Here is a 27,382-nt window from a genome sequence, read left to right on the forward strand (position 1 = left end):
ATAGTTAGAAATGTGCAGAAAATTGAAAATCAATTTATCATTAAGTGTGTACTGTTCTAGTTTGGCCACAGAGAGTCGCTGTTTTCACATTATCGCATGTTTGTGAGCAACGATATTGTGACGTCATTACCTATGACTTTCTGATGTGACTGCATTTATTTCTGTATTTTTCATTTCAAAAGACAAATACATAGCATCAACAACATCTTTGCATATTAGAATCAGATCAGCTTTATTCGTTTCATTATATACTTTGTTGTTTTTTACATAGAGACAAATGTGTTGTACATATATAGATTATATGGTTCATTTCTATCTGTATATATGTACACGTGAAATCAATTTCACATTAACACCAAGAAAATAAAGACATTTACAGTGCAAAACATGTTTCTTTTTTGCCATTGGTCCACTCCCACAGTCACTTATTCTCGTAAACCGCAATCGAAAAGTCCTTTTTATAGCAGAATTCAAGCAAATGTGCAATATAAACTCAAGCCAAATGAGTTCTGATCAACATTATTGATTATATTTTGTACCTTCAATTTATCCTTTTCTTTTTGCAGTTTAATACATGAAAACAAATCCATGACATGAGTTTCAAAATAAAAGATCCCATCAAAACTGTTTTTTCTGGACCAAAAAAATATATTTACAAGTAAAATCTGCATTCTTTCCGAATCGAATCCATAAAATGAAGTATTCTTTTTGTACTATAATACACATAATGGCCACTAGGATTGCTGTACATAGTTTTAAGGTAAAAGCTGACATCTCTGGCCAAATATTTCATTTAATTTATCATTATTATGATGATTATTATTATTTTTTATTACAAAAGATGAATTGATGCAAGGCGGACATACGACAACACGTATATTGCTGTTTAATCCACTTACTAGTCTCAAAGATGTATTTTTTTGCTGTTTCAGCTTCTATTGATAGATAAAGTGAATTTGACTATAGACATTTACTGAGTTTGTGTTTCTACCTCAGATGAAAGATGGAAACGTGTACATTTTCTTGCTCAGAGTTGCTTAAATGTGGATTATTAACAACCCCATGTGAGGGTTTTTATTTATTTTTTTGTTTTTTTTCTCTCCCATGCAGCTGTGACTGGAGCCCACGGTTATTAATCTAGCTCTTTTCAAACGTATACTTTTCACCTTTGTGAGTCTGACCGTATTTTCTGGCATATAAGCCGCCCTATGTATCAGCCATACCCTTAAAATTGCTTTAAATTCGTTGAATTTCACTATTTCTCGCATATAAGCCGCCCCATGTATATTTCGTACCCTTAAAATGGCCTTAAAATGGTTGAATTTTACAATTTCTCGCATATAAGACGCCCCACATATCAGCCATACCCTTAAAATTGCCTTAAAGTCGTTGAATTTCACAATTTCTCGCATATAAGCCGCCCCACGTATAAACCATACCCTTAAAATGACCTTAAAAATCATTGAATTTTACAATTTCTCGTGTATAAGCCATCCCTAGATCCACAATTGTCAACTCCACATTCACGGTTTTAATACAGAGTACTAATATCTTATTTTGAAGGGAAAATCTTAATAAAAATCATCACACATGGTATTTCTGAGTTACTGTATGAATCAAAATACCATTATTAGGGTCACTAACATAAGGAAGTAAGTAATCCATCCAATAATGGTTGTTTTCTTACTGCAAAACAGAAAATAACCAACATATAGTAAATATTAATTTACTATGTTAACTTGTGCGTACCCTTGATCCACTCATATTGTTTTTTATTTACCAATACGGCTTATATGCGAGAAAATACAGTAAATACTCTCCATAGTGTAACGTGTTATCTACAATCAGAGGGAGCAGATTAGCCTGCTACAGTACGTCTATGCTAATGCTACTTATTTCATGTTAAATTTGAAAACAAAACAAAAAAAAATGAAAAGCAAATGCTTTAAAGAGGTCGGTAGTGAAGAATGAAGTTTTCTTTCTTTTGTTTTTAAAGGGGTGAAGAGTATTTAGGGAAGTCTCCCGTCTTATTCCTTGCCGTCTCCTGGTGGCGCTATCACTTTCTTCCACTCAAAAGTTCACAGGAGATCCTTCTCCTCAACCTGCCAGTCTCGCTAATCCCGATCTACTGACGCTAACGGCATGCATAACTCTAAATTTGCCCGGGGGCGGGGCATAACAAGCCCCTCCCCCCTACCGGCTAATGAAACAACACCGAAAAAGCCACTCGGGGGAGTAAGGAGCCATTTTTTTGCGCCACTTATTGGCATTTCCGCTTCACTCCTCCTTGAATCCACCACACAAGAGAGCCAATGAGGATGGATACTGTCCTTAAAAGGGGGAGGGGAGGAGCCAAAGGGGTTGGGGGCGGGGCTACAGCCTCACACCGACACGGGACAGATGATCACTCGGTCCTCTAGCATGACGCTGACCACCAGGAAGACAAAATAGAGCATGAACATGATGAATCCCAATAATTTGCTCATACGCCATTTGCAGGCGGCGATGGAGATAATGACGAAGAGGAGCATGAGGAAGAGCAGCACGATGGCGCAGAATAAGCCATTGGAGCTGACCACCACTGGTTGCAAGCCGCTAAACATGGACCACATAAGCCACGGGAAAGGGAGTCTGTAAAGATAGAAAACATCTTAAATTTCAAGCCGATTCTGCAAAAGTTATTAAAAAGTGACCCACACAAGATGGCGGATAGATACGTACCCAACGGTGATGTCAAAGATGTTGGAGCCTACCGAACTGGACACTGCCATGTCCCCGAGTCCCTTGCGTGCCACAATGACACTAGTGATGAGGTCAGGGATGGAGGTTCCGGCTGCTAATATAGTCAGGCCCATAATCTCTTCTGTAATCCCGATGGTTTCTCCAACCTGCAAAAAAAAAAAAAGAAAAAAAGAAGAAAACTAAGCTTCGGAGTGAATAAAACCTAATCTGATACTCTGGCGATTTCCTGACAGTTCTAAGCAGCATTTTTTTAGCAAAAACAAACAAAAAAAATACGTTACCTGGTGAGCCCACCACACCATTAAATAGGAGAATGCGGCAATCCAGCAAATGGCGCCCAGGAAAGTGATGGGGAAGAACTTCTTGGCCGACTAGGGTGGGGCGAGGGAACGTTAGCCGTATGGTATTGAATATTAATTTTCCTGGTGGGAAGACGTACCGGCTTCCTGACGTCAGGCAATGTCAACCATAGGGGGAGGACGACGGGGATGATGAAGAGGTAGGTGAAGCGCTTGCGGCCAGACTCGGGCCAGGAGAGGCTGAGAGGCTGGTCGTCTTCCTCCTCCTCTTCGGCCTGAAAAACAACAACGCCTCGTGTTTATTGTTATACAGATGCAAGGAAAAGATATTCACATAAACCAGTCTGAAAATCAAATTTTCCAAACCACAGTACAATTGTGACTGGACGTTTGTCAAATGTACTTAGATATTAAACAGTACTTAGATATTAAGCAGTACTTAGATATTAAAGACTACTTGGAAATTAAACAGTACTTAGATATTAAACAGTACTTAGATATTAAGCAGTACTTAGATATTAAGCAGTACTTAGATATTAAGCAGTACTTAGATATTAAGCAGTACTTAGATATTAAGCAGTACTTAGATATTAAACAGTACTTAGATATTAAAGAGTACTTGGAAATTCAACAGTACTTAGATATTAAACAGTACTTAGATATTAAACAGTACTTAGATATTCAACAGTACTTAGATATTAAACAGTCATTGTATATTAAACAGTACTAAGATATTAAACAGTCATTGTATCTTAAACAGTACTTAGATATTAAGCAGTACTGAGATATTAAACAGTACTGAGATATTAAACAGTACTTATATATTAAACAGTAATTAGATATTAAAACAGTACTTGGATATTAAACAGTACATAGATATTACACCGTACTTAGATATTACACAGTACTTAGATCTTAAACAGTACTTTGATATTAAACTCTTTCAGGTATTAAACTCTCTCTCTTAGATATTAAACTCTCTCTTAAATATTAAAGTTTTTCTCTTAGATATTAAAGTCTCTCTCTTAGATATTAAACTCTCTCTCTTAGATATTAAACACTCTCTCATGAATATAATTTTGAGAGCTGGTTTCAACAGTAAACTCTTTGTCACTATTTCACCAGCGACCAAAATACCGGCAGCCAAAACGAACCAAAAGACCGGCTACCAAACGTCTGAGCACCCATTACAATGTAAAAGCAAATCTGGGGCTGCTTTGATGCTCCACACCCTGGACGACTTATAAAAGACATTTCCCCATTGTATGCAAACGCTCTAAAAAAACGTCCCCGACATCTAAAAATTAGACCTGTTAATCCCCTAATGGATTGGACATCCACCACCGTCAACGGCAGCCATTTAGCTCCGCCCCAATATGTATTTGGCACACACCTCATACCAGGGGGTTGTCATTGGTCTATTTATGATTGGATTTTGTCCCTTTAGAGACGGGTGCCCCACTGAGGCAGCAACATTCCCAAATGCCAACCACCTCAGGGGCCTTTCCGGCACCCCCCGCGGGCCGTCCGCCAAAACTGAGCTGACTTTGTAGCCGCTGCAGGGCAAGCAAGACATTTGATCATCGTATTTGACTTTGATAAACGGTGCTTTATTTACACAACATTTCCTCCATGTTGCCAATGTATAACTCGCCCCAAAAAGTATATTTCAAAATGGCGTCCACCGATGATGACTCATAAATTCCCATTGCTTTGGGGTTCTCATTAATATTCAAAAGTGGATATTTGGAAGCGCTAGTGATTTGTTTTGCCTTACGACCTCAGATTCGCCCTTCATGGCCAGAAGGGTTGCCAAACAAATTCCGCCGGGTCTCGAACCGTTGACGTGGCTACACACGTGGCGGGAAACGAGGCTAAAATTAGCCACGTGTGGACGCCAACAGCGCGAAAAAAAATAGGCGTCTGTTTCCAATTTTGAAGGTTAGTTTAAAGGACAAAACAAATTTGGGTTTGATTCCCGTATTCAGGATTTTAGCAATTTTCTTACCGCTTCGCCTTCTTGACCGGCCGTGCCGTTCATGGGCGGAGTCACCTCCACTTGTACGCTGGAGCTGTTCGGCAGGTTCTTATCTACCCGGGGAAAAACGGAAAACATGATTGAAGGGACCAATCCGGTGGGAAATCGATAAAAGCGTCCTGTTGTCTTTCTTTAATTGCGTCAATCTTTACTTTCCGTTAGCGATGCGGCTTACGATGAAGAGGCTAACGCGTTAATGCGGGGTTTTTAACATAATTCACCTTGGATTGTGGCGCCATGAAAGCGATTCCCGCATTCGCATCGCATTAGCGACTGGGCTAGCCTTTGAAGAATCTAAATGGCTCTTTTTCAAAGTACCGTTACGAATAATTACTCTTTAGGATTTCGTTTTTTTCGGGTTCTGCATCAGACAGACCCTTTACGAAAAGGATTGGAATTAGCCTTTAACTCGCAGCTACTGCTAATCAAAACATGTAAACAAGTTTTGGAGGAATAAGTACAATAGACCGTATTTTCTTGCATATTTTTGCATCTGGGTACCCTTAAAATTGCCTTAAAATGGTTAAATTTGACAATTTCTCGAGTATAAGCCGCCCCCTGATTCGCAATTTTCACCTCTACATTCATTCATGGTTTTAATAGGAATATAAAATCAGAATTTTTGTAAAATACCATATTTTCTCGCATATAAGCCGCCCCACATATAAGCCTTACCCTTAAAATTGCCTTAAAATGGTTAAATTTGACAATTTCTCTCATATAAGCCGCCCAATGATTCTTAATTTTCACCTCCATATTCATGGTTTTAATAGGGAGTACTAATGTCTTATTTTGAAGGGAAAATCTTAAGAAAAATCATCACAGGTGCTATTTCTGTTATATTTTGTTCTTGCACATTCCTAAGGGAAGTAGACAAATTTAAAAAAAGGAGGTCAGGTGAGCAGTACAACCAGGAAGTGTGGCAGTCAAGGGTGTCATCCCTATGTATGAGTTTTGAAGTACAAAATAGTGCATTTTTTCACATTTTATGCAAGATATGGTTTATTTTATTTCTTGAATTTCATCCTTAGGGTCAATATATATATATATTTTAATGTTTATTATTTTATATTTTGAAATAAATGATTGTATTGGCCACATTTGTCTTGCATTATGTTGTTTCGTCTTTATGAACTTACAGTTTTGTGCATGTCAAGTCTAATTTATGCGCATATAAGCCTTACCTTTGATTCTGTCATTTTTTTTAGTTAAAAATACGGCTTATATGCGAGTAAATACAGAAATTTGTCAATAAATAGATTAATTATTAAGCAAATATCGGAAAATAGTGTTTTAAGGGGGATTCTATTCGGGTATTTTACCCCAAAAACAATTTCCAATCATTCATTTCTTTACGTTTTCTCATTCCAAAAATATCATATGTGGATTAATACAACAAATATATGTATTTTTCCTCTACCTGAACGACTGGCAACGCCATTGGCTTTTTCACTGTCTTCAACCTGGCATTTCTTTTTGGCGATCTTATGAAGAATGGACGCTTTCTCCCGGAATTTTCCTGCAAAAAACAAGAGTTGAAAACAAAAGTTTTTAAACTTGCTAGAAAATGGACAGCGATTTGTCCTTTCCTTTCTGGGGACAAACAAATTAAACCAAAAAACGGTGGTGGCGAGATAATGCTGCGATGGCAGTAACTGATGTCTTCGTCCTTGGGGCCTTGAAGGCCCTCCACGTTCGGGATCTGGAGGCCAACTCGATCATGTCATTGTCTTTTAGCATATTAAAAACTAACAAGAGGTATCAAAAAGGTTAGTGGAACATAAAAGCAGTTTTAAAACAAAGTGATGAATTCCTTCTTGGCATCTTCGGATTAAATTTTGCCGCAATCGGAAACACAAATTTTCTTTTTGTTAGTAGTGCGGTCATACATTAATTTTGTTCCAGTTTGCATGGATGTTTTTGACGTATTTTGGGTGTAAAATAAAAAAAAAACTGATTTTATTTTGGAACTAAATGGTCCACATTATAAATACCGTATTTTCACATATATAAGGCGCACCACAATATAAGGCGCACCGTCAATGAATGATAGATTTTAATTTTTTCTTCATATATAAGGCACACTGGATTATAAGGCGCCTTGTGTATTTTGTAGAAAATTTAAGACTTTTAAGTGCGCCTTATAGTCCTGAAAATACGTCATATAAATATAAAAATACACTATGATACTGCATTCCTGTTCCTATTGGTCAAGATATCCAAATAATACAGTGAAAGATGAAATACACAATATTTATTACTCACTATTATACTTTGTTAAAGAAATTTGCTTAACTTGAAAAACAGTTTAGTCTTTCAAGTTCAATTTATACCTAAAAAAAGTTGTATTTTTCAAAAAGTACTTGTAGTAGAAAAGTAGAAACGAGGAGAAATGGAAATAAGTTCAATTTATACCTAAAAAAGTTATATTTTTCAAAGAGTAAATGCGTACATATTGTAGAAAAATAAAAATGGAAAGAAAATATCTTCTGTGCCCTAAAATTAATTTGAATGAGTATCAGTCATAAAACTACAGATTGTAACTCATCCCAAAAATGGTTTTAAATCCAATAATATAAATTTTAAATGACTCAAATTCATCATTTTTTGCAAAAAAACAACAAAATTCCCCAAAATTATCTTGTCTAGACCACAGAAATTGCTAAAAAAAGATTTTAAGGGTAATAAGGCGCCTTGTCTATTTTGGAGAGTTTTAAGATATTCAAATAATACAATGAAATATTAAATACACAATATTTATTACACACTATTATACTTTGTTAAAGAAATTCTCTTATCTTGAAATAGTTTAGTCTTTCAAGTTCAATCTAGACCTAAAAAAAAGTTGTATTTTTCAGAGTAAATGCGTACATATTGTAGAAAAATAGAGCCGAAATGGAAAGAAAATAACTTCAGTCATAAAACAACAAATTATAACTCATCCCAAAAATTGTTTTATATCCAATAACATAAAATTTAAATTGCTCAATTCATCAATTACTGCAAAAACAACAAAATTCCCCAAAATTATCTTGTCTAGATCACAGAAATTGATTAAAAAAAGATTTTGAGGGTTATAAGACACCCTGTCTATTTTGGAGACTTTAAAGTACACCTTATAGTCGTGAAAATATGGTATATAAATATAAAAATACACTACAATACTGCATTCCTGTTCCCTTTTTTTTAAGATTGTCATAATAAAGTGAAATATGAAATACACAATATTTATTTCCCTATTCGCTTAACTTGAAATACAGTTTAGCCTTTAAAGTTCAATTTATAACTAAAAAAAAAAGATGTATTTTTCCAAAGAGTAAATGCGTACATATTGTAGAAAAACAACAGATTGTAACTCATCCCAAAATGGTTTTAAATCCAATAATCTAAAATTAAAATTCCTCAAATTCATCATATTTGTGAGTGCAGTGTGCAGTGAGACGATTTCAAAATGTCGTAAAAAGTCAATAAAAAAGTTATAAGCAATAAAATAATGCAAAGTATATTCCTAAAATTTGCTGTTTACATACTGAAACTTCATGTAAAACAAAATACTGTAATACTACACCATATTTTTTGCTATTTATTTCAAAATTTTGATTAGCTCCCTCTAGTGTTAAGTACTACAAAATGCAGGTTGAATTTAAGCTACTTATACGAAACCTATTTGTTATTTTCCATAAACGAATAAAAACTAAGTGTGGACACCCCTGATATACGAGTATATTAATTTTATCAATAATTATAACCCTGAATTCGATTTATTTTAAAATTTTAAACTCTCTCACTCACTAACAACAATTTGGAATGTCTAATAGTAAACATTGAAACCAAACCAGGTTTTTTTGGACTAAATAATTTACAAAATGGCTTCACATTTGGCTTATTCTCACAAATAGAGTAATGACATCCAGAATGTGACGTCAATACAATAAAAATCTACGACCTTGCCACTTACGTAAACCTCAACGCGGTAACGTTAGCAACTTTACGTAGTTTACCCACCACGGGTACTGAAAAATTTCCAATCCGATGAGGCCTTTGCGTGCGTTGCCTGCGCCCAATTACCCAGTTGCAATCGATAGCTTTTTCATTTTTTGGCGCCCGTGGGTGATTTGTCAGCGGTTGACACGCTGTCAACGTCAATATGCACTGTGCCCAACTATGTCAAGCCACGTCTGTGACCTTCCAGTAAAATCATTAGGCAGCTCATCGCACGCGTCGCCATTTCATTGTTTTTCTTTCTGTCGTTGGGACAAAAAAAACACACAAAAAAGTCTGTTTGCGATAATATTCTGGAAGCGTGGCACTATAATAGCAAAGGTTTTATTGTGCTGTGCTTTTTAGTCGCTAACTCTAAAGCGATGGTGTCAAAGTGGCGGGTTGGGGGTCAATTTTGGTCCATGGTAACATTTTGTACGGTCCGAGAAAATGTTGGCTTTCTGTTATATGATGAAATATTTCCTGTTTATTGCCTATTTAAATGCATGTTTTTAATTCATCTTTTTTTGAAATCTAAAAATAAATATATTAAAATATTTTCCGTTTTTTGCTTTAGTATTTAGCATAATTAAAAAAAATGATTTCTTTTTTAAAGGAAAGTAATTAATATATGTTTTTCCTTAATAAGAAAAAAAGCTCAAATAAACTGAATATTTAAGCTTTTTGATTCACTTTTTTAAATCCATTATTTTCCTAAATATCCAAATATTATAATAATAAAAAGTAAAAAGGTTAAAACAAAATAGATTGAATATTTGCCTTCTTTTATGATTAAAAACATTTTAAAAACCTACTACAAAAGAATATTTGCCATTAAAAGGCTCATAAGGGGAAGATTTGTACTCATTTTAAATAAAAAAAATGCCCAAAAAAGCTGTCAATTCATAAATACATTAATTACAGCCCTCCAGATAAAAACAAATACTAGTAGCCTTTTTTTGCCCGTTATGAAAGCACCACGTTATGACTCACTCCACTTAAAAAAATTCAGCAACGTACCAGCAATGGCGAGAACAAAAAAATTAATAAACCAACTGTACAAGAACTGGCAAAAACAATGAAACGCCATTTTTTCCCCAGTGATTGTAACCAAGCATGCTTTTTTCACCCAAATAAACAACAACAACACAAGCAACATGTAAAATGGTTGAAAAGCAGCACAAAACATAACATAAAAACAACGAAAAATTACAAAAAACAACGAAAAAGCAACAGAAAACAACGAAAAGCAACGGAAAGTAACGAAAGGCAACGAAAAACAACGAAAAGCAATGAAAAAACTACGAAAAGCAACGAAAATACTACGAAAAGCAACGAAAATACTACGAAAAGCAACAAAAAAACAACGTAAAACAACGAAAAACAATGAAAATCAACTAAATTCTACAAAAAAACAACGAAAATCAACGAAAAAAAGGCCTTCCAACACGGAAAAATGAACCCGTGTGGCATCGATGGAGAAAAAACCCAAACATAGGACAATGAAGTGATTTTTTTTCCAGTTAGGGCTTACCTTCCTCAGTCATTGAGTGATAATATTTTAGTTTGCCATAAGTCCCAAGCTCTAAAAACGCCACAGCAAAAGACAAGGAAGGGAAAAGGAGGGGGCGGGGCAACGGACACACAGAGAAAAGGAAAAGAGTAAACACGACGGCACACAAAATGCACAAAAAAGGAAGTCCAAGTAAATTAACCCTCAAGCAGCAGCAGCCCAAATTTTGCCCCCCGAAAAATCCCCCAAAACTCAAAAATCTTGATCAGCATGCAAAAACAACGAAAAAAATACGAGACCTCCTCTCCTCCTCTCAAAAAAATGAAAGATGCAATTTTTATAGGTTAAATTGACCATGTTTTTTGATTAAAAACTCATAGGCGTGCAGCTGTCAAATTAAATTGAACGCTTATGGTCGTCAATGGCAGTGAGACGATTTCAAAATGTCGTAAAAAGTCAATAAAAAAGTTATAAGCAATAAAATAATGCAAAGTATATTCCAAAATATTGCTATTTACATACTGAAATTTTATGTAAAACTAAATACTGCAATACTACATATTTTTTGCTATTTATTTCAAAATTTTGAATAGCTCCCTCTAGTGCTAAGTACTACAAAATGCACGTTGAATTTAAGCTTCTTATACGAAACCTATTTGTTATTTTCCATAAACGAATAAAAACTAAGTGTGGACACCCCTGATATACGAGTATATTAATTTTATCAATAATTATAACCCTGAATTCGATTTATTTTAAAATTTTAAACTCTCTCACCCACTAACAACAATTCGGAATGTCTAATAGTAAACTTAGAAACCAAACCAGGTTTTTTTGGACTAAATAATTTACAAAATGGCTTCTATTCTCACAAATAGAGTAATGACGTCCAGACCCTTGGCGGTCACGAGCCGCTATTTTTTCCGATCCGTACGAAAACCGGGGCTAGTCCGAGGGGGGGTGATTAAGCTACCACGCAATCACCGCGCTCACCCGTTACCAAGCGAGATGGTGGGGGGTGGGGGGTTGTATTCCTGTTGTTTACCGGGGGGCCTCTTGTCCTTGCGATCTGCCCTCTAAACCTCCACTGAGCCAAAAATAATAATAAATAAAATACAAAGAAAAGCTTTTAGCATTGATTTTTTTTTCACCAGTAATGCCGTTCACATGCTGGGCAACTTTCCCACTATCCAATTACCAGGTTGAAAAAATTAGACTCCGCCCCTCAACGCTTCAAATGGGCAGCCAATGGTTTAAGCATATTTTTTTCTTATCAATACAGTATCGATACCAACTCAAACCGCAAAAAGGTTGAAATAATGTATTATATAACGTATTTTCTCGTATATTAGCCGCATCTGCGTATAAGCCGTACCCTTAAATTTGCCTTAAAATGGTTAAATTTGACAATTTCTCTCGTATAAGCCGCCCAATGATTCTTAATTTTCACCTCCATATTCATAGTTTTAATAGGGAGTACAAATGTGTTATTTTGAAGGGTAAATCTTAATAAAAATAATTGTATGTGGTATTTCGGTATTTTTTTGCATATTCCTAAGAGCTATTGCCTGCACATTTTTTAAAAAGTAAGTCAGGTGAGCAGTACAACCAGAAAATAAGTTTGTTGTTTGTCATCCCTAAGTAAGATGGCGTCCCTTTAATACGAGTTTTTTTCACATTTTATGTAAGATACGGTTTATATTTCTTCTTGAATTTCATAAATAAACATTTTAAAATACATTTTTTAAGCGTTTTATCTGTTTATCTTTTCTCTACTTTGAGATAAATTACCGTCTCGGCCATATTGTCTTTTGTAATGGCGTTTGGTCTTTGTTTTGTGGATGGAAAGTCTAATTTATGCGCATATAAGCCGTACCCTTGATTCAGTCGTAGTTGTTTTTAAACGGGCTTATCAGGAATAACCATTTTTTATATCAATACCTATAATATTATTTTTTCCAATATCTCAAGAAGAAGAAAATGTCTTCCCCTAACCAAGAAAAACATGGCGGGTGTCCACATTCATGCAATTGGAGGAGTAAATCTCCACGGTGGTCGTATGCGATTAAACCCATTTAAGGTCACGGTTAATCCCTTGTCAGGTTTATTGATTAAAAACCCAAAGGAAGGTCACCGATTGGCCGGTTCACGAACTCGTTCGAACAACAGCGGGTATTAACGATAGAGGAGAGCGAGGATGAGCTCAGCAACGACACCACAATGACCACAAGGGCGGCGACATCCACGAAACGAGAATGAATATACAAAAGTCGACAAACAACCACGTTTTGGGAACGTCAACAACACATTTTTGCGGGGAAAAAAAATAACGATCCACCATCGGGGTTTACACAAACAAGATCAACTCACCAGAGTCAGCAAATTCTGCAAAAAAAAAAGACGGAAGAAGAAAGAAGTAGAAAGACAGAAATAGAACACAAAATAAATCCAAGCGCCATTAAATGCAATTCATATTAGGAAAAGGGGGCGGAGTTTTGAAGTCAGATGGACTGTAAAGTCATTCCAGTTGATAAAGTTGAGATGGGAACTTGAGATGACTTATTTTGGGAAGCCTCCATGAAATATAGAGTAGATGCGCCTTTTTCTAGTTCCAGTTAAAAGCCTGAGTATATGTGTGGGTGTGTGTGTGTGTATGTTAGTGTGTATTTGTGTGTAGTGGGATGATTCTTACCTGGTTTCAACTCATAAGTACATTTACAATACAAGCAAAGCATCCCGCCCCTATTGAGACCATTTGCACTCAATAGAAGTGCAAATACATCCAAGCTAATCGATGCTAATGGGCTCTTTAAAGACCATCTCAGCACGAGACGACTAGCCCTATTAGGGACCTCCCTCCAATATCAATTTCTCAGAGCTAGTCTAGGTTTTCCTTGTTAATTAATCGAGTCTGGAAAGGTTTCTTGTATCGATACGAGTAGATTATAGTATGTAAAAATAGCGCTTACCTTCACTTAAAGGGTCCAAAGTGTGAATCATGAGTTGGAAAATGCTGTTTCTCATCAGACTGTTGTGTAGAGAAGCCGAGCTACCCCCCCTCTGGAGTCGAGGCCTTGCCTATGAGGAGAGAAACTTAGCATGAGCGACCAATCCCGGGTTAGAATAGGATTCGGGAATTGCTAAGTGACCAATCCTGGTTAAAATAGGATTCAGGAATAGCTCAGAGCCTTCTGGAAGGCCTTTTTTTTAAGGATGAAGTCGATACACTTGGTGGGACAAACGTACGTTATTTGGACATTGAGACAGGACACCTACCGACAGTTTGCCGTCATCTTCGGGCGCCACGGGACTCGCCTTGTCGTCCAACATAAAGAACGTAGACGTTGAGGAAAGAGAGAGAGAGAGAAAGAGAGAAAAACAAGAAGACATAGATGTGAAGATGTGGAAGACGTCACAGTTAGAGACGTGATCACCATGACGATGAGGAGGTACATAAAACATGTTAAAGGGGAGTGGTTATCCTTTTTTAAAAAAAATGGCTGGAGAGATGATAATTAGACATCATAATAATTTGATTATATTGTTATAGGCGCTATACTAATGAAAGTTTTTGAAGAAAAGTTAGCATTAATGCTAAGGTGACTATAGCATTGTCCCTGATGCGGATTGGTTTACAGGCCACTTTAATATTTAGATTTTTATTTATTTATAAATGGATTAAAAGAACTGGATTAAAAGCCCTGAATATTATTTTTTTAATAGATCTAAAACAATGTTTATTTTAGCTTTTTTAAAATATATTTTTAGATTTTCCAATATTATTTTTGAACCAAAACCCCCCAAAAATGGATTAAAAAATTACAATGATTGATTTGAAAGGGGGAAAATCAGGAAATTTAATATACATCTATACTCTTTGTTTTAATTTGACCCTAAAACAGAAAGTCGGCACTCTTGATTTACTTTTTCGGGCCACACAAAATCATCCGGCGGGCCAGATTTGGCCCCCGGGCCGCCACTTTGACACATGTGCACTAAATAGAAATTTATATTTTTGTCAGCCATATTTGTTATTGGCCAAACCTTTAAACAAATCTAAACTACCGCCAATAAAAATGAAATAAAACTGCTATAATCCCACAATCAAAAAAGTACCAGTAGTTAAAACTTTTGGAACAATACATGACTTCCCGTCCAAGTCTTCCCAGCAGGCATTGTGTCAGCTCTATTTTTGAAAATCATACAAAAAACAAAAACGTGCACTTGTGAAAACGACAAGCTGGCGTTTGCAGACTTTGTTTCCCAACCCACACGCTCAATTTGCACAAAAAGTGGAAAACGCAAACAAATTTTTGAGACCCTCGTGCCCCTCCTCAATTAAGCGGACCCAGATGGCATGGCGGTTCGCTCGTTAAGGCCACCTTAAATATTCCGACTAATAATCGCATTGTGGGGGGGATAAGTATGCTCGTGCGCGCCTTTAATACCCGTCTTTCACTTCTTATGTAATGTCACGACCTGGACAAACGGTTACTAATGTACACGGCTATCTCCACCATGTAGCATACGCTAAGGCTATGATTAGTTTGGCATTTTTACCTCATTAAATTACAATGGTTACCGTATTTTCACGATTATAAGGCGCACTGTCTATTTTGTAGAAAATGTGAGACTTTTAAGTGCGCCTTATAGTCGGGAAAATACAGTAATTGCTATTGACTTCCAGGTATGAAGCACTCACTACTTCACAGTCACCTCTAGAGCCAGCCATTGTTGATGTTTTGCATTTTTTTGTATCAAATCTTGCAGTGGGGGAGGAGCTATATGATGGAAGATTTTGTAAACTAAGATGGCATCAGCATATTTAACAGTATTGTTTCAGTTCAAGCGTTTGTGTTTTTTTTTAATATCCGACAGTGGTGGTTTTTTGGTTTTCTGTTTTTTTTTCCATATATAAGGCGCACTGGATTATAAGGCGCCCTGTCTATTTTGGAGAAAATTTAAGACTTTTAAGTGCGCCTTATAGTCGTGAAAATACGTTAAATGAATAAAAGTGAGTCAAGCCACCCTTGGAATTTAAAGTACAATAACATATGACTATGAAGCATAATAATTATAATAAACATATTTAGCAATATCAACTACCTCAAATGCTACATCTCCAAGGCTAACAGTACAGATTTGCAACCCCATTATGACTTTCAGATTAAGATAATCAAAGCAAATTGTCCCTTAACTTAAAAAACAACCTCCCTTGCTTTAAATAGCAAGCAAAATCCTTTCCCACAATGCATTTCTCTACATCATAAATAGACAAACTAACACTATTTGACAGATTTCGCCATTCCCGGCATTAGCTCGGCGCCACCGACTAGCCTCGTGCAAATTTTCCAGGCTGCAACCCGTCCGCCGGAGCGTGACACAACGACCTCCGAGGGTCACCCGCACTATTCCGCCATTCCATTTCCTCCCGGAGAAAATAATAACGGTCTTTAAAGGGGTGGGGGTGTAAAATTTGCACGAGTCAAGAAGCTGCCTACTTGCTAATTAGTCACCCCCTTCATTTTCCCCCCTAACAAGCTGAACTAATTACAGAATCTGCCACCTTGGCTGATTTCCCATAAGGCAGTGCTCACCAGCCAATCAGCTGGCTTCTGGGGGAAGGGAAACGGTAAAAAAAAAATACAGTGAAACCCCTCAGTACCGCCATCCTGTGAGCTATTTAGCTGCTCCCCCTACTATGGGGGAGGGGGTCTCTTCTGCAAAACGTGGAGGGTTCCAGGGGTTATTTCAGAGAGCGGATAAGATTTTAAAAAAAATCCCATTGCCCTTTGCGGGGTGCATTTACGGTAAAGTCATCTATTTCGACCCGGCGTTCAGAAATAGCTCGAGATCAATAGCCGTCTCGCTTTCTTACTTTGCCATCAGACTCCTCCTCAGGAAGAAACAAAAAAATACAGTATAGGATGTCAGGTTTTCAAGAATGGCCATTTGGGAAAAGATTTGACCTTGATTTGACTTTGTAAACGGCATTAAAATGAGTTCAATGCAGTCTAATGAAAGACATTTGGGTGCTGTCCGTGGTGCTTAAATGACCATAAACACCATTTTTCCCATTTAAAGTAACTAAATACACATTAATTTGTTCCCATCTTCAAAAAATTAACCTAAAAATAGAATATTACAATGCAAATATATGTTTTTAATTGTTCTAATTCTCCACTGATACCATTAAAGTAACAAATAGCTGTTTAGTGGTTATAATCTGCAATAAAATGTGACATTATTGTCTACACTACATGTGTCAAAGTGAAGGCCCAGGGACCAAATCTGGCCCACCGCATCATTTTGTGTGGCCCGGGAAAGTAAATTATTCAAAATAAAATTTAAAATTTTCAGTTTTAGGATCAAATTAAAATGAAGAGTATAGATGTATATTAAATTTCCTGATTTTCCCCCTTTTAAACCAATAATTGTAATTTTCGAATCAATTTTTCAATGTTTTTAGTTCAAAAAAAATCTTGTAAAATCTAAAAATATATAAAAAAATAAAATAAAATAAACATTGCTTTAAATCTATAAAAACACTGAATATTCAGGGCTTTTAATCCAGTTCTTTAACATAAAATAAACTATTCGAGTCAGAACTAGCTGCTACTCCGTGCCTCACAAACGAATGTATCCCCAGTTCATCTTTTAAAAATTATCAAACCAGCCACTAATCCGGCCGCATCTTATCCTCATATCTCAAATTTCTCCTCCTATGTCAAAGTATAACTCTAGTTACAGAGCATACTACACTATCATATTCTAGCATTGACATTATTCACCCAGAATCGAAAACAGGACCATACAATAGCCTTCCCTTACCCCATATTTGTTTTTCAAATGACACTTTGTCGTATTTAACCGCTGGAGACGACACAATAAACACCTGGGATGCAAATGAGGGCTCCACTTAGCTTGAAAAAAAAAACAATATGGCTCCAAAAGACAAGAGTGGTCCAGTCCAGCTGCACTGAATGATACAACTTGGACACATATTGTCTTGTCCATGCCACGTTTCCAATGACAAAGTAAGAATTTGTTAATAAAAATGTGAGATTTTAAAAGCCATATAAGGCATGGCGGCAGTTTACTTGGTAATTTACCCCGGCACCCCCGTGAACATTGAAAAATGAGCTATTTATAGGTTTGCTAATGTGGCTAGCAGAGGTTACGACCCGACTGTCTCAGCAAAAGTAGCAGTGACTTATCTGATGACGATGGAGGAATCTCAACTATCTTCCTGCTTTGCTTAGTAATGCCGATTTCTCGCTCTGTCAGCTTTTTTTGACAAAACGGCAAACGATATTGCTCCCGGCTCCCCCTAGAGTTGCAAAGTCATGTTTTCATGACTGGCAAATAAAATGCTGAAAATGTATAACGGTGCTTCTACTTACAAATGTTTCTAAATTCAAAATGTTTATGTTACATAAAAACTCTCTGTTATGCAAATGATTGTTTCAATATATAAAATTCCCTAAAAGTCTAAGCATTTTCCACTATTTATTCTTTTATTTTGAAATTGTCGCAATAGCATTGTGTACTGCTTGACAATATTTCATTAGCCATTAGCTCAGTTTCATGTGGGCCAGACCATTTTAGATATAATATTTAGATTTTTTTTTAAATAAATGGATTAAAAGAACTGGATTAAAAGCCCTGAATATTGAGTTTTTTATAGATCTAAAGCAATGTTTATTTTAGCTTTTTTAAAATATATTTTTAGGTATTACAAAATGTTTTTTGAACTAAAAACACAGAACAATGGATTAAAAAAAAATAAAATTATTGATTTAAATGGGGGAAAATCTGGAAATTTAATATACATCTATACTCTTCATTTTATATTGATCCTAAAACAGTGGCGGGCTGCCAATTTGAAACATGTGGTTTAAAGTCAGTTAGTCAAAATAATCACCCTTGGCCGGACCATTTTAGAAATAATATTTAGATTTTTTTTTTTTATAAATTGATTAAAATAACTGGAATAATATCCCTGAATATTCAGTTTTTTTATAGATCTAAAACAATGTTTATTTGAGCTTTTTCACCAAATGATTTTTGAACTAAAAACACAGAAAAAAATGCAATAAAAACTACAATTATTGATTCAAAAGGGGCAAAACAGGACATTTAACATACATCTATACTCTTCATTTTATTTTGATCCCAAAACATAAATTCAACACTCATAATTTACTTTCCCGGGCCACACAAAATGATGCATCGGGCCAGATTCAGCCCCCGGGCCTGCACTTTAACACATCTCCCCTAAATCAACTTTCCCCTTTATTTAAAACGACCATATCCACTTCATAATTTGACTTTCACATATCTTTATATGCTAAAATTAGCTTCCTTATATGTTTCCATGCTTATCATTCATTTAAATCCCATTAACCAATCATTATCTCTCATTTCTGACATCTTTTTGTCGCCGGGTCGTCCTGTGACCTCATTTAACCTCTCCCATAATACACTACGACCATCTTGTTTATTAATCGAACCCTTAGACGCGTATACTACTTGTCTGTTGTCTCATGGAGTCACCAACCGTCAGATTAAGAAGCTTAAAAAGAAACGTGCGATAGTTTTACAACACCATTCGCTTTCGTTGCTTTGACAGCTGTATCGTCACATTCGGGGTTATTTTTTTTCAGCTCCGCCCCCTTGTACCCACGCACACGACTATGAATCTTAAAATAATCACTTCTTGTGGTCAAAAGTCCTATGGGATTAAGCGGCGCTCATTAAGTAAACAACGGTATTAGGCCGCAGTCGGGATGAACAAATACTGTAGGTAAAGACATCCTTCCAACATCTGTGCTGCTCAAATCAAATCACATGCTGTGCACTGGGATTAACGCGTTGATGGGTACACTTGAATTCGGTTGTGGGACTTTGGAAAAGCAAGTTATACCTTGTGGTTTCATTTTTTAAGGTGGATGTTTGGTTAAAAAGGGATTTTCTAAGCATATTTGGTTGGTTCCATTTCACTCAAATCAAAGAATCGTGTTGAGTCCTTTAGATGTAATAAATAAAAATGGGCGTCACCCAAATGTACCGCAAAAGGGAAGAAAATACGACATTAATATATTAGCATCACAATTTTTTAATGATTTGGGGGTCTATTTTTAACAATGATAAATGTTATGAGTTCTATTGTTCAGCTAATAGACACATGGGCAAACTAAGGCTCGCGGGCTATATCTGGCCCATGAGGGGATTTAATCCGGCCCGCCAGTGTTGTCCAAAATGTTTTTTTTGTTTTTGTTTTTGTTTTTGTTTTTATCCCAAGATGGCAGCCCCTCTATCTTTTTTTTAAATGACATTTTAATATTTCTTAATACATTCCTTTACTTACTTGACTTTGTACTTTATACTTTTTACTTTAATGATGAGTGATGAGTATGTTAATACTTTAGTCCTTTTTTTCCCTTTATATTTCATATGTACTGTTAACGGATGCACTTTTTTATATGTATCATATACTACAATTTTAATATTTCTAAATACATTCCTTTTTACTTTACTTTGTACTTTATACTTTTTACTTTAATGATGAGTGATGAGTATGCTAATATTATAGTCAATTTTTCTCTTTATGTTATATATGTACTGTTAACGGATGCACTTTTTCATATTTATCGTATCGTTAAGTCAAGGTGGTCCCCGGACGCCAAAATAAATGTTTACCATTTTATCTGTTTATCTTTTCTCTATTTTGAAATAAATTCGTTACCTTGCAGTTTTGTGAATGTCAAGTCTAATTTGTGCGCATATAAGCCTTACCCTCGATTCTGTCATCACTTTTTGAGTGACAAATACGGCTTATATGCGAGAAAATACGGAAATCCAAAAATAGTCACTCGCCCTGTAAAGGGCTAACTTCCATTATTATATCAAAATTATAACAACACTAAACAGTTTTGATTCAAAAACTCCACCATTTTAACGTCTATACTATAACCACCAAAATATACCCAAGTGCATCATGGGAAACAATCTATCTTAGGTCAAAAAAGCATCTGTGTCCCAACTCGGTCTAAATTGCCAATTAAAACCAAAAATAACATCCACACGCTTAAGTCCCCAAAGTGAGAGTTTTGATGGAAAAACGTTGTGACGCTCTAATTCCCATACCCACAATGCATTGCAGCTCAAGGTCACCCCCACTGGCGTGAAAGGATGGGGAGAAAGTAAAAACCTCTTCCGATTCAAAGATGGCACCCGCGGCGGGATTTGCCGGCCGCGGCTTTACGGGACAATGCGCTCCCAATTTTCATTTCCACCTCATGTCACGAGGAACGCTAAATCCCGGCGGATAATCTGAACGGCGGCCATTGTTTAGCGTTTAAATGGGTGCGTTCGGTTTGTCGTGAGGTGGAATTTTAGGGCGAGTTTAATGGCCAGGTTTTGTTGCACAGGTGTGTCAAATAGGGGAATTATTGCTATTTGTTGATTGGCAGATGAATTTGGAACTTTTTTGGACAGTGGTTTAAAAGCATTATTGGCTAAAACTGTTGAATTTTAACAGAAAAATGGGGGTAAATATCTTATTTGTCACACTTAATAAAGTAAATGTAGAAATTATGTCAGAAAGCTAGAAGTGGCCCCTAAAAGATTAAAAAAGTGTTGCAAAAGAAGAATATAGAACCTTTACATATTACAGCATGTGTCAAAGTGGCGGCCCGGGGGCCAAATCTGGCCCGCTGCATCATTTTGTGCGGCCCGAAAAAGCAAATAGCGAATTTCTGTTTTAGGATCAAATTAAAATGATAGATATGATATTTCCTGATTTTCTATCTTTTTAATCGATAATTGGATTTTTATCAATCCGTATTTTATTTGTTTTTAGTTCAAAATCATTTTGTAAAATCAAAAAATATATTTAAAACAAGCTAATATAAACATTATTTTAGATCTATAAAAAAACTGAATATTCAGGGCTTTTAATCCAGTTCTTTTAATCCATTGATAAAAAAAATATTTAAAAATTATATCTAAAAAAAAATCTAAATATTATATCTAATAAAAATCTAAATATTATATCTAAAAAAAAATCTAAATATTATATCTAAAAAAAAAATCTAAATATTATATCTAAAAAAAAATCTAAATATTATATCTAAAATATTTTACATAAAATGTAGTTGACATTAACCATTGTATTACCAATAGCCAAAAAGATGGCTTAAAAAGTAAAAACTGTATTCTATTTGCATTATCTATGTTTTCCTATCATTACATTGAAATATCTGTTGCCCCATGGAATACTACACTCTTCTTATATCTTCACTTAACTAAATAAGCCATTTTCCAATTGATATTATAGTTTAACTCCCCCCCAAAAGATGAGCTAACTTACATTGAAACCCCCAAATGAGAATATATACACAATGAGCATCTTAGCAAACATTCCCAAACAAAAACAAAGCCTACTCACCTTCGGCTGTACCTCCACTTCCACCACTTGATTCTTGTTCATACAACTCTTGACGAATCCTTCCACCGTGCTGTTAAACTTCATAAAGATGACATAGGCGGCGTACCCGGACAGCAACGTAACGCTCTCTCCCACCGAGATAAAATTGTCCAGGAAGAAGACGATAAGTAGAATCAAGTCCAAAATGTAGAAGGAGACATCACGGAATAACGGCCACCATGTTAAGTTGAGAATCTCCTTGGAGAAGATGGCGCACATGCCGATAACGAAGAGAATATTGAAGACGGCTGACCCCACGATGGTTCCGATTCCAACGTTGCTGTGCGAGATGAAAACGCCGATAATGGAGGTGAAAAGTTCCGGTGCCGAACCACCCGCCGCCATGAAAGTGGCGCCGGCTACATCGTCGGAGATTCCCAACTTCTCTGTGATGACGGTTAGCGCCGGTACGAAGAATTCATCGCAAACGATGGCGAGGGCGATGAACATGTAGATCATACCGAACATGTGCATGGCTACGGCACCCTTGCGTCTTTGGGATAGGTCGAAAAGGTCAGTTGGGTATGACCCCTGGCTGGCGTTATGGCCTTCCTCGTCGGATTTTAACGCCTCGGGTCGCTCAGGTGAGTCGTCCGCTTCGTTCTCGCGGCGCCGGCTGGATAGTAGTGTCCTATGAGGCCCCCTAGGGGCCGCCAACTCGCTTACGGCGCTGGAGTTCCACGTTAAAGCGCCGACGGAGACGGCGCTAACGGCTAGAAGACTCCCTACGAAGATTAAGATCCGTACGGGTCGGAACTTTCTCCGTCGAGCCGCCCGTTTACGCGCCGCCTCCGCCGTCTCGGCCGGGCGGACATCCGGCGGAGACATTTTTTTTTTTGGGCTTGGATTTCGAGGTGGTGGGGGGGACGTCGGGGTAGGGTGTGGGCGGAGCTTTTATCGAAGATGGGGCATGTTTTTAGGGGGGTTCAAACGTGGTGGAAATGACGTTGGTGCGTTCCGGGGTCTGGTGTGATAAAGCTTGCCTTCATATTAACCCCTGCTGAGAAAAACATAAAAAAATAAAAACATTAGAAGGGTTTTAAGGTCTTTTTTATACAATTTCTTGCTAATTAGTCATAGTAGCAAACTAGTGGGTGACCAACTTAGGGCACAGGGGGCAAGATTGGGCCCACAATAACATTTTGTGGTCCCCGCTAAAGGAAATTGTCTTTTAATTTATATATTTTTAATCTCTTTTGTTACTGTTTTTACCTTTAAAATTCCCCCAAACTAAAAATATCAACAAATATAAATGGAATAAGAGCAGTATTTTTCTTATGATCTAAAAAAAATGGACTGCCGCCTTCAAACAAAAGAAATATTAAACGATAATACACATAATAAACATTTTTAAGTCAACAATGTCTCCCCAAAATGTACAAAAATAGAACCATAGTACTCAATCCAAAACTATAGACCACATGTGTCAAAGTGGCGGCCCGCGGGCCAAATCTGGCCCGCCGCATCACTTTGTGTGGCCCGGGAAAGTCAATCATGAGTGCTGACTTTCTGTTTTAGGATCAAAATAAAAGAGTATAGATGTATATTATATTTCCTGATTTTCCCCCTTTAAATCAATAATTGTCATTTTTAATCCATTTTTTCAGTGTTTTTAGTTCAAAAATCATTTAGAAAAATCCAAAAATATATTTAAAAAAAGCTAAAATAAACATTGTTTTAGATCTATAAAAAACGGAATATTCAGGGCTTTTAATCCAGTTCTTTTAATCCATTTATTAAAAAAATAATCAAAATATTATATAAAAAAATAGTCCGGCCCACATGAAATCAAGTTAACATTAAAGCAGCCCAAGTCTGACACCCCCTTGGCATAGACGGTCCCTAATCAATATTTACGTCTCAATTGAAGGTTAAACTAAAAAATAAAAAATGAGCGACAGTATATTAGACTTCTCCCATGACCTTCGACCTCCCAACTCCAAAATAAATCAACAAATAAATCAACCAGCACGTGTCAATCAAATCAACATCCTTTCATCCAAACTTGACTCGCACATATATATTTTCGACATGCGCCAAACTGCGGTAAGACACAAAAAATAAAAAAATAAAGGCCGTCAGGTAACGGGGGAGAGGGGGGGGGGGGGGGGCATGACGCTGCTAAAAAAAAAAACGTCTCAATTAATCATGAGCGCCAAATCCCATCAATGGTAGTCAGTAACTCTGCCCTTCACGGATGCTGTTTTGGTAAGAAATAAACCCGGGAAAAATATATATATATATTAGGAGGAAAAAAAAAGATAACACGTCGCCCACACGCGGCGTCGGCGGCGGCGTCGGCGGCGTGATGCGTCCGTCTCGCCTTACCTCGGATGGAGGCGACGCGCAGCTTCCAAATGAACGGTCGCTCCGTTGCCCTCTCGCTCTCATTGAGCGGAAAAATGTCACCGGTCTCGGCAGTGTGTCGACGGACGGGGGAGGAGCTTTTGACAGAGGATGAGGAGGCTGGCTTGGATGGGTGGGTGGGTGTTTTGGATGGGTGGGTAGGTGGGGGTGGGGGGCATAAAAAAAATGCACGCAACTCCCTCCCCTCTGGCTCGTCGGTATCTAAAAAAAAACAAAAAGAAAATTATTCCATAGTCAAAAACGACTAGACTGGTGACTATGAGGAGTTGGATGGCCCCTCCCCCTTGGCAGGTTGAAGATGCTGTAGGGGCTTTTTTTTGGTAATGTGGCAGGTTACCGTGGTTACGCAGCAAATGATAGCTTCGCCCTAAACCCCCCCTCCTACTCTGTTCCTGGCGTCCTGCACGAACAGGTGGCCGCGCTGGGGGGGGGGGGTGATTGATGTCCGAGGTCGTTTCAAGGTTATGCTTTCCAAAAAGCCAATCCGGGACGCGGAGATGGACGACCAATCCGTGTGACCGGATGTTTGGTCGCCGGTCTTTTGGTTGCAGGTCAAATGTACTTAGATATTAAACAATACTTAGATACTAAACAGTACTTAGATACTAAACAGTACTTAGATACTAAAGAGTACTTAGATAGTAAACAGTACTTAGACACTAAACAGTTCTTAGATACTAAACAGTACTAAGATATTAAACAGTACTTAGATATTATACAGTACTTAGATATCAAAAAGTACTTAGATATCAAACAGTACTTAGATAGTAAAGAGTACTTAGATATTAAACTATCTCTCTTAGATATTAAATTATCTCTCATGAATATAATTTTGAGAGCTGGTTTCAACAGTAAACTCTCTGTCACCATTTTAACTGGCGACCAAAAGACTGGGGACCAAACGTCCGGCGACCAAACGTCCGGCGACCAAACATCCGGGCGACCAAACATCCGGGCGACCAAACATCCGGGCGACCAAACATCCGGGCGAACAAACATCCGACCACCCCAATCCAAGGCTGTTAACAGAATCCAACCACAAAAAAATGACCTCCATTTTTTCTAATCAACCCGCTCACGTCCGTCAATCGTTTTCTCATCGACCAGTCGCCTGCGGGTTTTCAACCCCCCCTTGCCCCCCCCCACCTCCCCCGGAACTGGTCACCCTTCCAGTAATGGGCCGCGGACTTGTTTTGATATACCCAAACGGAGAGAAATTTCCCGCCTCGCCACCCCCCTTAAACCACTAAATCCGAGCCATTGTAGTCCACATAGTTGTATGGATTGGTCAGCAGTGGGATGGTGATGGGGGGTCCGAGGGGGGGTTATAGGGTTAGATAGAGCAATGATAAGCAAGCGAGACTTTTTCCAGCGGACGGGGAGGGGGAAGGACAATTGACCTGGGCGAGCTATCGAACCAGCGGGACTGTAAAGGTCTATCAATAACTATTTTGGGGTTGCACGCGAGGCTTCTGCGACCGATTAAATGCTGGAAGCCTGGAGCCAGTCAGCAAAAAAAAATGTTAAAAAAATAAAAAAAACAAAAAGGCCAGTCCGATTGGATTCTGGGAAAACCAATCAATGAGCCAGGCTCTTAAAACGCCGCTCAAAAGGAAGCCGGAAACGGCGTCGGGAGGGGGGGGGGGGGGGGTGGATATGGCGAGATGAATGATTTGATAATCCTCAAGCAGGTTTAACGGTTAAGTACTGGAACTGATTAGACGGCAGCTGAAAGTGAGATTCTGATTGGGATGGGAGGGGTCACTAGTTTGGGTATAGTTAAGATAAATAAAAATATTTTTTAGCCTGGTCTTTTTTTTTGACAATTTCTTGCTAATTAGTCATAGTAGCAATCTAGCGGGTGACCAACCTGGGGCACGGGGGGCCAGATTGGGCCCACGATAATACTTTGTGGTCGCTAAAGAAAATTGTTTGTTATTTTATATATATTTTTATCTCTTTTGTTACTGTTTTTACCTTTAAATTCCCCCAAAACTAAAAATATTAACAAAGTAAACGGAATAAGAGCAGCTATATGTATTTTTCTTATGATCTAAAAAAAAATGGACTATCGCCCTTGAACAAAAGAAATATTAAACGATAATAGACAAGTGTAAAGGCTCAATATAAATATTTTTAAGTCAACAACGTCTCCCCAAAATGGACAAAAATAGTTTGGGTATAGTTAAGACCCGTTTTTTTGTTTTTAAATGGGCCTAAAAATTTAAAAATATGAAAATAGGACGCCCATGTAATGATCGGCTTGGTAAGCTAGGACAAAACGTCCTGGTGACCTTTTGGGGGGAGGTTTATGGACGTTTAATATTTCATGAGTTTGTGTGGGTGAGGCACAAAATGGAGGGTCGGTAGAGGTTAACGGCTCTGCTAATGCAAGGACGCATGAATGCATCATTGACTCGATGTTTTCAATTATAAATCAATAATGGTGCCACGTGGAAGAGAGAGAGAGAACTTTGGGAAAAAAATAAAGTTTTGCTGACCTTAAGCGGACGTTGCCAGGGCGGCGTATCGTTGATCTTGTTGGCGTGGAAAAGCGTGCCAAGATCTCCATCTGTCGGATGACATTTACAAACGTTTCTTTGGTCTTTTTTCAGTCGGTTTTCAGTTTTTTCAGTCACCATCTGCTCGGAGTGAGCCATCTGAAGTAAAAAAAAAATAGCACATTAGGGAAATTGATACATTCTCTTTTTTGTATATTGGAATAGAGCTAAAATTAATATCTATAATTCACTTTTTTAAAATATTGTACAGTCAAACACATACAGGCACATTGCTTTCTTATTTGAGCATCTTTAGTCATTTATTATTATTGTTTTTTTAAAGTCAGGTTTAGTGTTATAGCCCTAAAATCACGCAGAAATATTAAATATGTTCATTAATGTCAATATTTATTTATAATATTTTAAATGAACGTCGTTTATACCAAAAAA

The 27,382-nt window shown here is 37.2% G+C and overlaps 1 protein-coding gene across 8 annotated transcripts; it reads right to left on the reverse strand.

Annotated features, from left to right (window-relative positions):
• Positions 1–207: 207 nt before the first annotated feature.
• Positions 208–27,043, reverse strand: slc24a2a (solute carrier family 24 member 2a). Of its 8 annotated transcripts, none has more exons than XM_077741711.1 (12): positions 24,393–24,590; positions 22,026–23,061; positions 13,850–13,888; positions 13,543–13,651; positions 12,944–12,958; positions 10,595–10,645; positions 6,500–6,598; positions 5,050–5,132; positions 3,182–3,316; positions 3,024–3,113; positions 2,722–2,888; positions 208–2,631 (listed from the first exon to the last, which is right to left on the reverse strand). In XM_077741711.1, the coding sequence occupies exons 2-12, from the start codon at positions 22,890–22,892 to the stop codon at positions 2,382–2,384; spliced, it is 1,905 nt and encodes a 634-aa protein (XP_077597837.1). In that variant the 5' UTR covers positions 22,893–23,061; positions 24,393–24,590; the 3' UTR covers positions 208–2,381. The 8 variants fall into 8 exon arrangements, with proteins under 8 accessions (XP_077597837.1, XP_077597836.1, XP_077597842.1 ...); XM_077741710.1 differs by having other exon boundaries at positions 22,026–23,064; XM_077741716.1 differs by lacking the exons at positions 10,595–10,645; positions 13,850–13,888 and adding an exon at positions 26,933–27,042 and having other exon boundaries at positions 22,026–23,064; positions 24,393–24,632.
• Between the last annotated feature and the right edge of the window lie 339 nt (positions 27,044–27,382).

Source organism: Stigmatopora nigra, chromosome 20 (assembly GCF_051989575.1).
Source record: "Stigmatopora nigra isolate UIUO_SnigA chromosome 20, RoL_Snig_1.1, whole genome shotgun sequence".
In the NCBI taxonomy this organism is placed as follows: domain Eukaryota; kingdom Metazoa; phylum Chordata; class Actinopteri; order Syngnathiformes; family Syngnathidae; genus Stigmatopora; species Stigmatopora nigra.

Excerpts from the sequence above, each read along its gene's own strand:
- slc24a2a (XM_077741711.1), bottom strand. The coding sequence starts at position 22,892 with ATGTCTCCGCCGGATGTCCGCCCGGCCGAGACGGCGGAGGCGGCGCGT. Across the intron at positions 5,133-6,499 it reads TGGCGTTGCCAGTCGTTCAG|ATAAGAACCTGCCGAACAGC; the intron begins GTAGAGGAAAAA and ends TTCCCCGGGTAG. Across the intron at positions 3,317-5,049 it reads CCGGTCAAGAAGGCGAAGCG|GCCGAAGAGGAGGAGGAAGA; the intron begins GTAAGAAAATTG and ends GTTGTTTTTCAG.